This window comes from Trachypithecus francoisi, unplaced genomic scaffold (assembly GCF_009764315.1).
Source record: "Trachypithecus francoisi isolate TF-2019V2 unplaced genomic scaffold, Tfra_2.0 Lachesis_group3, whole genome shotgun sequence".
Lineage (NCBI taxonomy): Eukaryota > Metazoa > Chordata > Mammalia > Primates > Cercopithecidae > Trachypithecus > Trachypithecus francoisi.
The window spans coordinates 84,928,643-84,944,771 of record NW_022681468.1 but is presented as its reverse complement, the minus strand read 5'-3'; the positions used below and the strand labels follow the sequence as shown (position 1 = coordinate 84,944,771).

Sequence of the window (16,129 nt, the reverse complement as noted above, 5' to 3'; positions counted from 1 at the left end):
CACATGACCAACATCTTTCCAGTTCAGATTGGAGTCTTGGGAACCTCACAACGAGCTGCAGATTGAAATCACCAAGTGCTGTGGCCTCCAGAGTCGATGGCTGGGAACTCAACCCAGTCCATATGCTATGTACCGCTTCTTCACCTTTTCTGACCATGACACTGCCATCATTCCAGCTAGTAACAACCCCTACTTTAGAGACCAGGCTCGATTCCCGGTGCTTATGACCTCTGACCTGGACCAATATCTGAGACGGGAGGCCCTGTCTATACATGTTTTTGATGATGAAGACTTAGAGCCTGGCTCATATCTTGGCCGAGCCCAAGTGCCTTTACTGCCTCTTGCAAAAAATGAATCTATCAAAGGTGGGAGTTCGAGGTTATTACATCTTCACGCCCTCTTCCCAGTGTTGTCTCCCTGTCCTGATTCTACTTTTCTTTGGTTACTTGCTTGAAACAGTCTCTCTTAAAACCTGAAGAGAAAGGATTTAGGATATTGTCAAGAGCAACAGAGCAGAAGACTTAGAGCCTCACTATTTGTATGGAAACACTGGCTTCTAGGCCGGGCGCGGTGGCTCAAGCCTGTAATCCCAGCACTTTGGGAGGCCGAGACGGGTGGATCACGAGGTCAGGAGATCGAGACCATCCTGGCTAACACGGTGAAACCCCGTCTCTACTAAAAAAAAAAAATACAAAAAACTAGCCGGGCGAGGTGGCGGGCGCCTGTAGTCCCAGCTACTCCGGAGGCTGAGGCAGGAGAATGGCGTAAAACCCGGGAGGCGGAGCTTGCAGTGAGCTGAGATCCGGCCACTGCACTCCAGCCACAAAGACAACATTCCTGAGTGGGTAGAGCCAGCAACCTGAATTCTATACCTCTGTATCTGAATAAACTTTTTTTTTTTTTCGAGATGGAGTTTCACACTTGTTGCCCAGGCTAGTAGCTGGGATTACAGGCATGTGCCACCATACCTGGCTAATTTTTGTATTTTTAGTAGAGACGGGATTTCTCCATATTGGTCAGGCTGGTCTTCAACTCCTGACCTCAGGTGATCCACCTACCTTAGCCTCCCAAAGTACTGGAATTATAGGCATGAGCCACTGTGCCTGGCTGAACAAACTTTTTCAAGCTCTGTAATGCTGTCTAGTTTCTGTCTTTACTTAAGGCCTGTTGTTTCTTAGTGTATAACTAGATAGATACATGATTATAAACTGAGACCTTAACACTCCCCCATCATTCTCTCACTTCTTTTAAACACTGGACACAGGTTAGAGAGATTTCCATACCAGACCACGTCAAAGGCAAATGTCTTGGATTTTTTATTTTTTCTCCCAGTGTGGAGCTGAGCTCCATACCGTCTTTCCTAACTTTTATACCTAGGATTGTGGGGGCGTACCAAGAGGGGTCGACTCTTTGACTACAGTCCTGGGAGGGTGAGGCGGGGGTATCCATGTTCTCCTTAGGAAGTGGGGATAGCTGCAGCCAGAAACAACCATATTTAACAAAGTTCTGGATGCTCCAGGAAATGTGTGCAGCTCTCCTCAATACAACTGCTTAAAAAAAGGCTGACACTTCTGGACGCAACTCCTTTGCCAAACAGAGGAAGCAGTATAAGCCATCTGTTAATCAGTGTTACAAATCAGACGTCTGGCATTTCGAAAAAGCCATTTTGCTTAAGTTTTCTTGGGACCACTTGAGGGTAGAGATGACAGTTTTCTTGGAACAACTAAGGCACAGTAAGCATTTGATAATAGTAATAATAATGCAATCTTGTTTATTGGCTGGATGACTGATGACAAGCAAGGTGTACTCCTTTTCATATACCTTTCACTATCTCTTCCTGAATCCTAGAGATAACCCATCTTCCCTGATTAATATTCTAACTGCTCTGCTATTTGATTTTACTTCTAAGTGTATCATCATTGTAATTATTTGATGGATGTTAATTAATTGCTGATAAAATATGTTGAAATTAAAAATAGGAAGGAAATAGATAAGGTGCTGACAAATGCTCACTTGTTTATTTAATGTGATCAAGTCTTATTAATGTCTGTTTGTCTCTCAGGTGATTTTAACCTCACTGACCCTGCAGAGAAACCCAACGGGTCTATTCAAGTGCAACTGGATTGGAAGTTTCCCTACATACCCCCTGAGAGTTTCCTGAAACCAGAAGCTCAGACTAAGGGGAAGGATACGAAGGACAGTTCAAAGATCTCATCTGAAGAGGAAAAGGCTTCATTTCCTTCCCAGGTAACTCTCCAGGACTCCACAGGTAGCAGATCTCTGCCAATCCGATGGAGCAGATTTGAAGGAGACAGTATTATAGTTGGAGTAGGTGCTCATGCCTGTAATCTCAGCACTTTGGGAGGCCATGGCAGGTGAATCACCTGAGGTTGGGAGTTCAAGACCAGCCTGACCAACAGGGGGAAACCCTGTCTCTTCTAAAAATACAAAAAATTAGCTGGGCATGGTGGGGCATGCCTGTAATCCCAAGTACTCAGGAGGCTGAGGCAAGAGAATCACTTGAACACAGGAGGTGGAGGTTACGGTGAGCCGAGATCATGCCATTGCACTCCGGCCTGGGCAATAAGAGTGACACTCTGTCTCAAAAAATAAAAAAAAGAAATTCCCTCTGTGAATGTCATGTGTCCTGTGAACTTAATATATATCCCTCATAATGCCATGAGACTACTGATGGAGCGAAAGCCTGGGTTTTATTGTGGAAAGAGAGAGAGAGAGCATTTCTCAACTCCGTGAGGAAAGAAATGAAGTCTAATGCTAGTTCCTAAATCCCTTTCTTGTGTTTCTAGGTTGTTAAACTACTATCTTGTAATGCTGTCTCTGATCTTTCTATTCAGGACCAGATGGTACCTCCTGGGGTTCCCGTTGAAGCTGGTAAGTATCAAGCAAGGAGAAAACCTCCTCATGGGGGAGAAAGAAAGGAAAAGGAGCACCAGGTTGTGAGCTACTCAAGAAGAAAACATGGCAAAAGAATAGGCGTTCAAGGGAAGAATAGAATGGAGTATCTTAGCCTTAACATCTTAAATGGAAATACACCAGAGGTAAGACCTTAAAAACTCTGAAGTGCAAATTGTGGGTTGTAGTGTCCCCGATGTATTATTCTCAGAGGTAGAAGCAGAAGCAGACACACAAGATAAGCCATGATCAGCCGGGCATGGTGGCTCCAGCCTGTAATCCCAGCAATTTGGGAGGCCGAGGCAGGTGGATCACTTGAGGTCAGGAGCTTGAGACCAGCTTGACCAACATGGCGAAACCCTGTCTCTACTAAAAATACAAAAATTAGCTGGGCGTGGCGGTGCATGCCTGTAATCCCAGTTACTCGGGAGGCTGCGGAAGGAGAATCACTCAAACCTGGGAGGTGGAAGTTGTGGTGAGCTAAGATCACGCCATTGCACTCCAGCCTGGGCAACAAGTGCGAAACTCCGTCTCAAAAAAAAAAAAAAAAAAAAAAAAAAGAAGCCGGGCATGGTGGTGCATGCCTGAAATCCCAGCTACTCAGTCAGGAGGCTGAGATAGGAGAATTGCTTGAACCCAGGAGGCGGAGGTTGCAGTGAGCTAAGATCGTGCCACTGCCCTCCAGCCTGGGCAACAGAGCAAGACTCCATCTCAAAAAAATAAAAATACGATAAGCCATAATTGTAGCTATTTGTGGCTAGATTGTGTTTCCACAAACACAAGTAGTTTAACAAACCCCTGGACTGTTCATTTCAATGTAATTTAATTCAGCATATTATGTACTCTACAGTTTATGCTTAAAGTTTTAATACTACATATATATATATATATATATTTTTTGAGGCGGAGTCTCGCTCTGTCGCCCGGACTGGAGTGCAGTGGCCGGATCTCAGCTCACTGCAAGCTCCGCCTCCCGGGTTTACGCCATTCTCCTGCCTCAGCCTCCCGAGTAGCTGGGACTACAGGTGCCCGCCACCTCACCCGGCTAGTTTTTGTATTTTTAGTAGAGACGGGGTTTCACCGTGTTAGCCAGGATGGTCTCGATCTCCTGACCTCGTGATCCGCCCGTCTCGGCCTCCCAAAGTGCTGGGATTACAGGCTTGAGCCACCGTGCCCGGCCAATACTACATATATTTTTAAACAAGTACTCACTTTTTTTTTTTTTTTTTTGAGACTGAGTCTCGCTCTGTCGCCTAGGCCAGAGTGCAATGGCACGATCTCGGCCCACTGCAACCTTCGCCTCCCAGGTTCAAGCAATTCTGTTGCCTCAGGCTCCCAAGTAGCTGGGATTACAGGCGCCTGCCACCATACCTGGCTAATTTTTGTATTTTTAGTAGAGATGAAGTTTCACCATGTTGATCAGGCTGGTCTCCTGACCTCAGGTGATCTGCCTGCCTCGGCCTCCCAAAGTGCTGCGATTATAGGCATGAGCCACCATGCCCGGCCAACAAGTACTAACTTTTAAAAATTAAAAAGAGCTAGTATTGTCTGGACATGGTGATTCATGCCTGTTATTCTAGCACTTTGGGAGGCTGAGGCATGCCGATCATGTGAGGTCAGGAGTTTGAGACCAGCCTGGTCAACATGGTGAAACCCCATCTCTACTAAAAATAGAAAAATTAGTCAGGTGTGGTGACGAGCTCCTGTAATCCCAGCTACTCGGGAGGCTGAGGCAGGAGAATCGCTTGAATCTAGAAGGCGGAGGTTGCAGTGAGCCAAGATGGTATCACTCACTGCACTCTGGCCTGAGTGACAGAGGGAGACTCTGTCTCAAAATAATAATAATAATAATAATAATTTAAAAAAATAAAAAGAGCTAGTATTTAAAAAGAAGGCAGGAAGGAAGGAATGAAGAAAGAAAACCAAACCAAGATATTACCAGCTATGTAATATTGTTGTTCTTATTCTGAAGCAGGTGAATTACACTGAGTGGAAGTTCTCAGAGGCTTATAGCTCCATAGGTGATGGCTTTAAAAATCAGCACGAGGAAGAGGAAATGACATTACCCCATTCAGCACTGAAACAGAAGGAACCTCTACATCCTGTAAATGGTATTGTATTTTAAAATCTATTTTTTTCCCCAGCACTTTGGGAGGCCGAAGTGGGTGGATCACAAGGTCAGGCATTCAAGAGCAGCCCGGCCAACATGGTGAAACCCGTCTCTACTGAAAATACAAAAATTAGCTGGGTGTGGTGGCATGTGCCTGTAATCCTAGCTACTCAGGAGGGAGGCAGGAGAATTGCTTGAACCCAGGAGGAGGAGGTTGCAGTGAACTGAGGTTGCACCACTCCGCTCCTCCAGCCTGGGCGACAGAGCGAGACTCCATCTCAAAAAAAAAGAAAGAAAAGCATTTTTTTTCTGTTTAATCATTGAATTGTTTTGCCAAGCTAGTTATTTACTTTTCCCCTTCATCTTAGAATGCTAAAGTTTTCATGGAAAATTAGTATGTAAGACTCTAGGCCCAGTTTTGTGTTACAAGTGTGATGGCTGAGTTAGCCAAGGCTGGAATTCTTAAAGAAGTAACTTACCCAGGTTTATAAAATGTTATTTTGCCCCAGGGTTTTTTTGTTTTATTTTGTTTTTGAGATGGAGTCTCATTCTGTCTCCTAGACTGAGTGCAATGGCACGATCTCAGCTCATTGCAACCTCTGCCTCTCGGGTTCAAGCAATTCTCCTGCCTCCGCCTCCCAAGTAGCTGGGATTACAGGTATGCACCACCACACCCCGCTAATTTTGTATTTTTAGTAGAGATGGGGTTACTCCATGCTGGTCAGGCTGGTCTCGAATTCCTGACCTTAGGTGATCCACCCACCTTGGCCTCCCACAGTGCTGGGATTACAGGTGTGAGCCGCCACACCCAACCTAGTTTTGATTTTCTCATTAAAACTGTTTGTTGGCTGGGTGCAGTGGCTCACACCTATAATCTCAGCACTTTGGGAGGAGGCGTAGACGGGTAGATCACCTGAGGTCGGGAGTTTGAGACTAGCCTGGCCAACATGATGAAACCCCATCTCTACTAAAAATACAAAAACTTAGCTGGGTGTGGTGGCATCTGCCTGTAATCCCAGCTACTGGGGAGGCTAAGCCAGGACAATTTTTTAAACCCAGGAGGCAGAGGTTGCAGTGAGCTGAGATTACACCACTGCAGTCCAGCCTGGGCAACAGAGCAAGACTCTGTCTCAATATAAAAAGCAAAAACAAGTCAGTGTTTGTCTTGATTATTGAGTTTTTGGCATCCCTTCAGATTTTATGCCTGAGGTCAGTGCCTCAAATGCCTTCCTCTAGTTCTGACAGTGGTCAGAATAGTGGTGACTCCTAGGAGAAGGGGAAGATGGTTATCAGGAAAGGACACCCTTTGGGCATCTGGAGTGCTACCGACGTTCTATTTCTTGGCTGAGTTGTGATAGAGATGTTCATTTTACAACAAGTTAATAAGTTGAACATTTATATTTCATGGGCTTTTCTATGTGCTTGAAAAATTTAATAATGAGAGGAAAAATATAAAGGTAGATATGGAAATATTATGAAAAGGGAGTCTTTACTACTTAAAAAAGCTTTTTTTCTAAATCTCTAGAAGTATTTTATATATATTATATATATGTGTGTGTGTGTGTATATATATATATATTTTTTTTTGAGATGAAGTCTCTCTCTGTCCCCCAGGCTGGAGAGCAGTGGCACAATCCCAGCTCACTGCAATCTCTGCCTCCCAGGTTCAAGTGAGTCTCCTGCCTCAGCCTCCAGAGTAGCTGGGACTACAGGTGTGCCCCACCATGCCCCGCTAATATTTGTATTTTTAGTAGAGACTGGGTTTCATCATGTTGTCCAGGCTGGTCTCAAATTCCTGGCCTCAAGTGATCCACCCGCCTCAGCCTCCCAAAGTGTTGGGATTACAGGTGTGAGCCACCACACCTGGCCTAAAAGTATAATTTTTAAGCTTTTGAATGTATTTGGCATAACTTAAATGGGAAGAGCTAAAAGCATAATTTTTATGCTTTTGAATGTATTTGGAATAACTTCTTTTTTTTTTTTTTTTTTTTTTGAGGCGGAGTCTCGCTCTGTCGCCCAGGCTGGAGTGCAGTGGCCGGATCTCAGCTCACTGCAAGCTCCGCCTCCCGGGTTTACGCCATTCTCCTGCCTCAGCCTCCCGAGTAGCTGGGACCACAGGCACCCGCCACCTCGCCCGGCTAGTTTTTTATACTTTTTTAGTAGAGACGGGGTTTCACCGTGTTAGCCAGGATGGTCTCGATCTCCTGACCTTGTGATTTGCCCGTCTCGGCCTCCCAAAGTGCTGGGATTACAGGCTTGAGCCACCGCGCCCGGCCCTGGAATAACTTCTTAAATGGGAAGAGCATAAATGATTTTCCTCATGAGAAAGATAATTTTTCTATTGATTGCATAATCCCATTTTTCCATCAAAGTTTACTCAGTATAAGGAAAGTTAACAAGAATAACCAAGCCCAAAGTTTCCCAGAGCCAAATTTACATGACTGGCAAGAAATCCTGGTTATAAGAGAACAATTCCATTCTTATGATTTGCAGACAATGGAATATTATTAATCATTAAATAGTAGAATAAATAGTACCACTGTATCTAGATAGCTTCAGTGTATCCAGACCTGAATGCAGGGTTCCAGTTATCTCCATACTCCCAATTTACATTTCTTCAGGTATTTGATTGAGTATAATCTATATCCACTAGCTTTTTCTCCTTGCAGAATGTGAAATATGGGACCAGAAGGTAATCTAAACCTCATGTACTATATGGTCATCTATTTATAGTCATAAATAATAAAAGAAGACTATTTCTGTGGAAGCCTAATTGTTATTGTTTTAATATCGCTGTTCTCCATGAATTTCAAAAGATCAAGACTGGCCAGGTGCGGTGGCTTACACCTGTAATCCCAGCAGTTTGAGAGGCAGAGACGGGCAGATCACCTGAGGTCAGGAGTTTGAGACTAGCCTGGCCAACGTGGTGAAACCCCGCCTCTACTAAAAATGCAAAAATTAGCCAGGTGTGGTGGCAGGTGCTGGTAACCCCATCTACCTGGGAAGCTGAGGCAGGAGAATTGCTGGAACCTGGGAAGCAGAAGTTGCAATGAGCTGAGACCATGCCATGTACTCCAGCCTAGGCAGCAAGAGCAATACTCCATCTCAAAAAAAAAAAAAAATCAAAACCACCAGTTAGTACTCACAAGAAGCTAAAATCTGCCTGGTTTCAGACGTCTGAGTGGAGCTATCAGAGGCAGGATGCTGTAGTTGTTGAAAAAGAAGCTTATTAATATTTTAGACAAAGATCTAAGGGTATTAGGTAAAGGCCATCAAGAAATGAAAAGGGCCTAATTTTGAGGCCATTTCCACATACGTAGACAAAGCCTTGTGTCCTTTAGTAGCCTTTGCTTTTGCTGCCCCTCAGACCTTTTCCCTTTGAAACCTCAGTGAAACAGACAACCCAAGATTTTGAAATTTTACAGAAGAGGCACAGCTTGCTGTCCAGTTATCTAATGCTGTGTAACAATCTACTCCAAAACTTAGTGACTTAAAACAACAATGATCATTTCTTTGGCTCACTACTCTGCATGTTAGGCAGGTCTCATGAAGAAGGCTCATTTCTCTGGGCCGGGCGCGGTGGCTCAAGCCTGTAATCCCAGCACTTTGGGAGGCCGAGACGGGCAAATCACAAGGTCAGGAGATCGAGACCATCCTGGCTAACACGGTGAAACTCCGTCTCTACTAAAAATACAAAAAACTAGCCGGGCGACGTGGCGGGCGCCTGTATCCCAGCTACTCGGGAGGCTGAGGCAGGAGAATGGCGTGAACCCGGGAGGCGGAGCTTGCAGTGAGCTGAGATCCGGCCACTGCACTCCAGCCTGGGCGGCAGAGCGAGACTCCGTCTCAAAAAAAAAAAAGAAGAAGGCTCATTTCTCCTCTCTCAATGTGGCATGAGATGGGGTAGCTCAGCTAGGGGGCTGATGGGTTTAACTTGCAAGATGGCTCACCCTACTCGCTGATCAGGTGCCCCTGGCTGTCAGCAGTTGCTTGGGCTTCCTCACAGGTTGGTAGCTGAGTTCCAAGAGAGCCAGGTGCAAGTCTGTGGCATTTTTGTGTTCAGGCCTTAGAAGTCACATAGCATCACTCCTACCATACTCTTTCAGTTGAGACAGTCCAAAAGATCCACCTTAGTTGAAGGGGAGGGGACAAAGACCCCAGCACTCAATAGGAGCAGTGTTAAGGTCAGTTGCATTGTGAGAGCATGTGGGATGGGAGAGATCATTTGAGGCTATCTTTTTGTTTTGTTTTGTTTTTGAGACAGAGTCTCTTGTCGCCCAGGCTGGAGTGCAGTGGCTCGATCTCGGCTCACTGCAACCTCTGCCTCCCGGATTCAAGCAATTCTCCTGCCTCAGCCTCCTGAGTAGCTAGGACCACAGGAGTGCGCCACCAAGCCAGGCTAATTTTGCATTTTTAGTAGAGATGGAACTTCGCCATGTTGGCCAGGCTGGTCTAAAACTCCTGACCTCAGGTGATCACCTGCCTCGGCCTCCCAAAGTGCTGGGATTACAGGTGTGAGCCACCGCGCCTGGCCAGAGAGGAAGCCTAATTGTTATTGTTTTAATATCGCTGTTCTCCATGAATTTCAAAAGATCAAGACTGGCCAGGTGCGGTGGCCATCTTTGGAAAATACAATCTGCCCCACCTAGTTGCACTGCTTTACCTCAAGCTTGGCCATTTTCTTCAACCCCTACAAAAGGACTTCCTTCTTCCTCCCTTACTCTCACCCTTCCTTCCTGCCTGCCTTCCTTCCTTTCTGTTTTTCCTTCTTTCCCTTTCTTTTTTTGAGAAGTGAATCCTGTATGTTTAGCAAGTTTCTGAATAAGTGTACCTTTGAAAAAGAGGGTTTGATTCTTAGTAAGTGAAGGCAAAATCTAGACACTTGGAACTAGTGACTAGACAGTGGATTGGAGATGTGTGTGCTGGGTCTTTTCTTGGACTAGAGCGCTTTGAAACAGTTCTATAACTGCAACCTCTTCTCTAGCAGATAAAGAATCCTCTGAACAAGGTTCTGAAGTCAGTGAAGCACAAACTACAGACAGTGATGACGTCATAGTGCCACCCATGTCTCAGAAATATAAGGCAGTAAGTACACTGGTGTAATCATTGCATACGAGATAAGACTATAAATAATGACAGCGACCAGGCATGGTGGCTCATGCCTGTAATCCCAGCACCTTGGGAGGCTGAGGTGGGCAGATCACCTAAGATCGGGAGTTCGAGACCAGCTTGACCAACATGGAGAAACCTCATCTCTACTGAAAAAACAAAAAAAACTAGCCAGGCGTGGTTGCGCATCCCTGTAATACCAGCTACTCAGGAGGCTGAGGCAGGAGAATCGCTTGAACCCGGGAGGCAGAGGTTGCAGTGAGCTGAGATCACGCCATTGCACTCCAGCCTAGGCAACAAGAGCAAAACTCTGTTTCAAAAAAAAAAAAAGCAATAATGACAGTGTGCTTAGTGGCCACACAAGTAAAGGTCAAAAGGTCAATCCAGTTTTAACGAAGCTGATGGAAAATGCAAATTGTTTAGTTAAATTTATGTTTCATGTGAATGAAGCTCAGCTGATACAGTCAGATAAAAGGATCATTTTCTTGAGATAGTGTAAATGATGACTTGCTTCAATACTTCTCTCCTATCTGGATCCTTTGCCTGTTCTTATTCCCATATCCTCCATTGTGTCCTGTAATTCATGCCCAGCCTGAATGGTACCCCTGTCTTTAAGTCCATCTAAGGAGAACAGGTTTGCTTTGGGAGATGGAATCTGGAAGAGAGGACAGGATTCTTCATGGGAGGGCTCATGGAGATCTTTCCATTTCTGCTGTTTTTTACTCAACCTGTAATTATCTGTTAAACAGTTCAGCCTCAAAGCTCTTTCAGAACTAATTTAAGAGACACACATGTATTAATAAATATCCACAGATATATTCAATAATCATTGTGTTCTAACCTTGTGGGTTACAAATGGGTAGAAAACAATTAGTCTTAAGTCACTGCTGCCTGGCACATTTGTAGGTCCTCAATTAATATTTGTTGAGTGAGTGACTGAATAAAAGATTCAGAGCAAATTGATGATTATGAACTTCATTAGAAACATTAAATAAGAATGTAGGATGACCTAAAACCAAGGAGATAGATTATGTAATTTAAAGTTTGTTGTAAGAAATCAGAAAAGGGAATTTATGGTTGCTTTTGTAGAGGTTGGAAAACTCTTCCTTGAAAGCTGGAATTTGTGCTGAAGAATTGCAGGAAAATGAAAGATATTGGAGTGAGGAGAAACAGCTCAAAGTCAGTAGACTCAAACATTGAATATAACACATAGTTCAATTTCAGCCAAGATGTGGTGGCTCACACCTGTAATCCCAGCACTTTGGGAGACTGAGGCAGGCGGATTGCTTGAGGCCAGGAATTCAAGACCAGCCTGAGCAACATAGCAAGACAACTGTCTCTACATAAAATTTAAAAACTAGCTAGGTGCGGTGGCTCACATGTGTAGTCCTAAGTATTTGGGAGGCTGAGGTGAGAGGATTCTTTGAGCCTGAGAGTTTGAGGCTGTGGTGAGCCATGATCTTGCCACTGCACTCAAGCCTAGGTGACAGAGAGAGACCCTGTCTCAAAAACAACAGCAACAGCAAAACCAGTTGCGTTTCTCTTTGTCTGAACTTTTATCTATCATATATTTTTTAGATATTATGTAGTTAATATACTGAGAAGTGTTTGTAATACAGATAGGAGCCACAGAATGTTGGAATTAGATAACACTTAGATATTACCAAGGTAAAGAAGACTAAATGATGTGTACAGGATTATTGAGTTAGTGAAAGAGCTGAAACTCCAGTTGAGGTTTTTAAACTGTGCCACGTCTTAAGTAACCAAAAAAGCAGCCAGCTGATCAGCAAACTGATCTTGAACTGTAACAAGCCAGCCAGATTCCATTTAAAAAATTACCTAAATTGGCCGGGCGCGGTGGCTCAAGCCTGTAATCCCAGCACTTTGGGAGGCCGAGACGGGTGGATCACGAGGTCAGGAGATCGAGACCATCCTGGTCTACACGGTGAAACCCCGTCTCTACTAAAAAATACAAAAAACTAGCCGGGCGAGGTGGCGGGCGCCTGTAGTCCCAGCTACTCGGGAGGCTGAGGCAGGAGAATGGTGTAAACCCGGGAGGCGGAGCTTGCAGTGAGCCGAGATCGCGCCACTGCACTCCAGCCTGGGCGACAGAACGAGACTCCGTCTCAAAAAAAAAAAAAAAAAATTACCTAAATTGAAGACTCCTAAATAAGATGTCCTTTTAGGAAACTTCTTTATGTGCTCCAAAGTGTTACTTGAGAAATTAAATATGAAAAAGGAACCGACTTAAGCAAAAAATTAGTGTTATTATCAAGTTAAACTTATAACATGGGCACATATATATTAAATTATTGTTGTATTCCAAAATGTCTAGGCATGAAAGATAGAGGGGGTTGAAAGCTCAGAGTCAATACTTGAGTTCTGTCACTCCTCTGCCTGGGGTCAGCCGGGATGAATGGAGATGCAGTACAGTGTAATGTTTTAGAGCATGGAAATGTGGCTGAGACAGTGATTTAGATCCCAGCTCAGCTACTTACTAGTCATACAGCTTTGGGAGAGTTATTTAACCTCTATTAGGCCTGTCTCCTTATCTGTAAAATTAAGTAGTAAGTATACCCATCTGATGGTGATGTGGCAAGATTAAAATAAGGGTTGAATACAGTGCCTCAGACAAATTAAGTCCCAAATGATAGTGATGATGAGTGTGATGATAATAGTAGTTTTGTTTCTCTGACCTATTGGAATTCTCAATGTTAAGCATTTTTTTTTTTCTTTGAGATGGAGGCCTGTTCTGTCGCGTAGGCTGGAGTGCGTGCAGTGGCACAATCTCGGCTCACTGCAACCTCTGCCTCCCAGGTTCAAGAGATTCTCCTGCCTCAGGCTCCCGAGTAGCTGGGACCACAGGTGTGCATCACCACGACCAGCTAATTTTTGTGTTTTTAGTAGAGACGGAGTTTCACCATGTTGTCCAGGCTGGTCTCAAACTCCCAACCTCAGGTGATCCACCCACCTCCGCCTCCCAAAGTGCTGGGATTTACACGTATGAGCCACGGTCTAAGTTAAACTTTTTTTTTTTTAAGACAGAGTCTCGCTCTGTCACCCAGGCTGGAATGCAGTGGCACTATCTTGGCTCACTGTAACCTCCGCTTCTCGGGTTCAAGTGACTCTCCTGCCTCAGCTTCTCAAGTAGCTGGGACTATAGACACATGCTGTCACGTCCAGCTAATTTTTTTGTTTGTTTGTTTTGAGACCTAGTCTCGCCCTGTCGCCCAGGCTGGAGTGCAGTGGTGGGATCTCCACTCACTGCAAGCTCCGCCTCCCGGGTTCACGCCATTCTCCTGTCTCACCCTCTGAGTAGCTGGGACTACAGGCATGTGCCACCACGCCTGGCTAATTTTTTGTATTTTTAGTAGAGACGGGGTTCACCGTATTAGCCAGGATGGTCTTGATCTCCTGACCTCGTGATCTGCCCGCCTCGGCCTCCTAAAGTGCTGGGATTACAGGCGTGAGCCACCGCACCAGGCCTCCCTCTTCTTAACAGTTACTAACGAGGAGGGAGCAATCATTTTCATTTGCTCTATGGCCTTAGATTACTGTTTCTTTAGCAATAGTGAATATCGAGAACCTCACAATTTTTTCTCTTATGGTGTTAATTTCAGGTGTCAGGGATTTCCTGACCCTTATGTATGCCGGGTAGTACGTTTTAGCAGCCCTGCCCCCCAGCCAAATTAGGTAGCACATCTGAAGCTAATAAGCCAAAGGGTGTTAGCTGGCACTAATCCTTGCAGGGTTTCTGCCAGCAAGTTCAAATGAGTTGATACATATTTTAATGGTTAATATTACTAATTGCATGCTTTTTTTGCTGTTCAGTCCCAATAAAATTACATAATGGAATTAGCTCATGTAAAGAAAGGATTCTGAATCCAACAAAAAATATTAGATTGAACCATATATTGTCATACTTATAGATAAAAAATGGTTGACAATTGTCAGTTCTGTATAGTCCAACCTAATATGAATGAATAAAACATCTGTGTATACTTGGATCAAATTTTAATCTTATTCATCCTCCCATTTCGCCATTGTTACCAGAATAAACTTGATGTAGTCTGCATGAATATGGACTTCTGATTATTGTCCCAGGATTATTAGCAAGTTTAAAAAATTTGCTGGGCGTGGGGGCTCATGCCTGTATTCCCATCACTTTGGGAGGCCGAGGTAGGCGGATCACCTGAGGTCAGGAGTTCGGGACAAGCCTGGCCAACATGGAGATATCCTGTGTACAGAAATACAAAAATTAGCTGGGCATGATGGCGGGTGCCTGTAATCCCAGCTACTCCGGAGGCTGAGGCAGGAGAATCGCTTGAGCCCAGGAGGTGGAGTTTGCAGTGAGCCAGGATCACATCACTGCACTCCAGCCTGGGCAAAAGAGCAAGACTCCATCTCAAAAAATTTGTTTTTTTTTTTCTTTAGCCAGGCGCAGTGGCTCACGCCTGTAATCCTAGCACTTTGGGAGGCCGAGGCGGGTGGATCACTGGAGGTCAGGGGTTTGAGAACAGCCTGGCCAACATGGTGAAACCCGGTCTCTACTAAAAATATAAAAATATTAGTTGGATGTGGTGGCACATGCCGGTAACCCCAACTACTCGGGAGGCTGAGGCATGAGAATTACTTGAACCCAGGGGGTGAAGGTTGCCGTGAGCCGAGATCACGCCACTGCACTCCAGCCTGGGTGACAAAGACTCTGTCTTAAAAAAAAAAAAATTTCAATTAGACTACACAAGTAAGGTTTAGAATACATTTTTTTTTTGTTCCAGGATTTTTAGTGAATTCAAAAATTTTAAATTAAACAACTCAAGATAGAAATACATTTTTTTTGTAAAATACTAAAATATTACAAATAAAGCTGAATCACTTAGATTGACCATTATCCTTAATCCCCTGCTGTCTTTGCACCTCATTCCCCCTAGAAAACCATTGTTGTGAATTTTGGGGTATATTTTTTCAGGGCTTAAAAAAATAACTTTAACTTTCATAGTGTTTTGTATTTGCCTCTTTTTCCTTCAAGTAAATGACACAAAACTACACATATTCTTTTTTAAAACCTTATTTTGAAATAATTTTAAGGCCAGGCATGGTGGCTCATACCTGTAATCCCAGCACTTTGGGAGACTGAGGTGGGCAGATCACAAGGTCAGGAGATCAAGTTCATCCTGGCCAACATGGGGTTTACCCCATCTCTACTAAAAATACAAAAATTAGCTGAGCGTAGTGGCGCATGCTTGTGATCCCGGCTGCTCGAAAGGCTGAGAAAGGAAAGTCGTTTGAACCAGGGAGTCAGAGGTTGCAGTGAGCCGAGATGGCGCCGCTGCACTCCAGTCTAGCGACACAGTGAAACTCGGTCTCGAAAAGAAAAAAAAGAAAAATAATTTTAGATGTACAGGAAGGTGCTATGTAATTTGTATTTAGTTTTACTCTTTTTTTTTTCTTTTTTGGTAATGTTATGAAACATGTATTTTTCAATCAGTAGTGTTTTCGGGTTCCATCCATGTTGATATATCTAGCTTTTTATAGTTCTTTCCTCTTAACTGCTGATCGGTAGTGCATTAAAATAATACATGACCTTTCGTTTAGACAGAACCCTAATGGGTAATGATTGAGATTTCATACTGTGTGCCAAGTAGTTGCTATTCATGACTCTCTCGGGCTTCACAGCAGCCTTATGAGTTATTCTTTCCTTCAAGTAATTATGAAGCGCCTGTTTTAATAACTGCCAGGCTCTGTGGGCACAAAATGGTGGATAAGACAGACTTGGTCTCTTCTCTCTTAAATCTCACATACTACTGAGGGAAAACAGTTTATTTGAGTGAGCAAATAAGTAAAGCAGATAGCTCTGAGATTCTAAGTATTATGAGGGAAATAAAAAGGGCGATATAATAGCAATGGGGGGCTTGAACTAGGATAGGTGTTAAGGAAAGATTTCTCTGAGGAGGGGATGTTTGAACTGAAATCTGAAGAATGAGAAGGGAAGAGCTA

General features: G+C 44.1%; 1 protein-coding gene across 4 annotated transcripts in view; it reads left to right on the top strand.

Annotated features, from left to right (window-relative positions):
- Positions 1 to 16,129, top strand: part of RPGRIP1 (RPGR interacting protein 1) — a 41,892-nt gene that overhangs the window by 10,158 nt on the left and 15,605 nt on the right. The window contains exons 7-11 of one of the 4 annotated variants that reach the window (XM_033188654.1): positions 23 to 365; positions 2,063 to 2,247; positions 2,856 to 3,059; positions 4,886 to 5,024; positions 10,011 to 10,108. In XM_033188654.1, coding sequence (XP_033044545.1) covers positions 23 to 365; positions 2,063 to 2,247; positions 2,856 to 3,059; positions 4,886 to 5,024; positions 10,011 to 10,108 — 969 coding nt within the window. Of the gene's footprint in view, positions 1 to 22; positions 366 to 2,062; positions 2,248 to 2,855; positions 3,060 to 4,885; positions 5,025 to 10,007; positions 10,109 to 16,129 lie in introns of all 4 variants that reach the window. The other 3 variants (XM_033188652.1, XM_033188653.1, XM_033188651.1) reach the window with 3 other exon arrangements.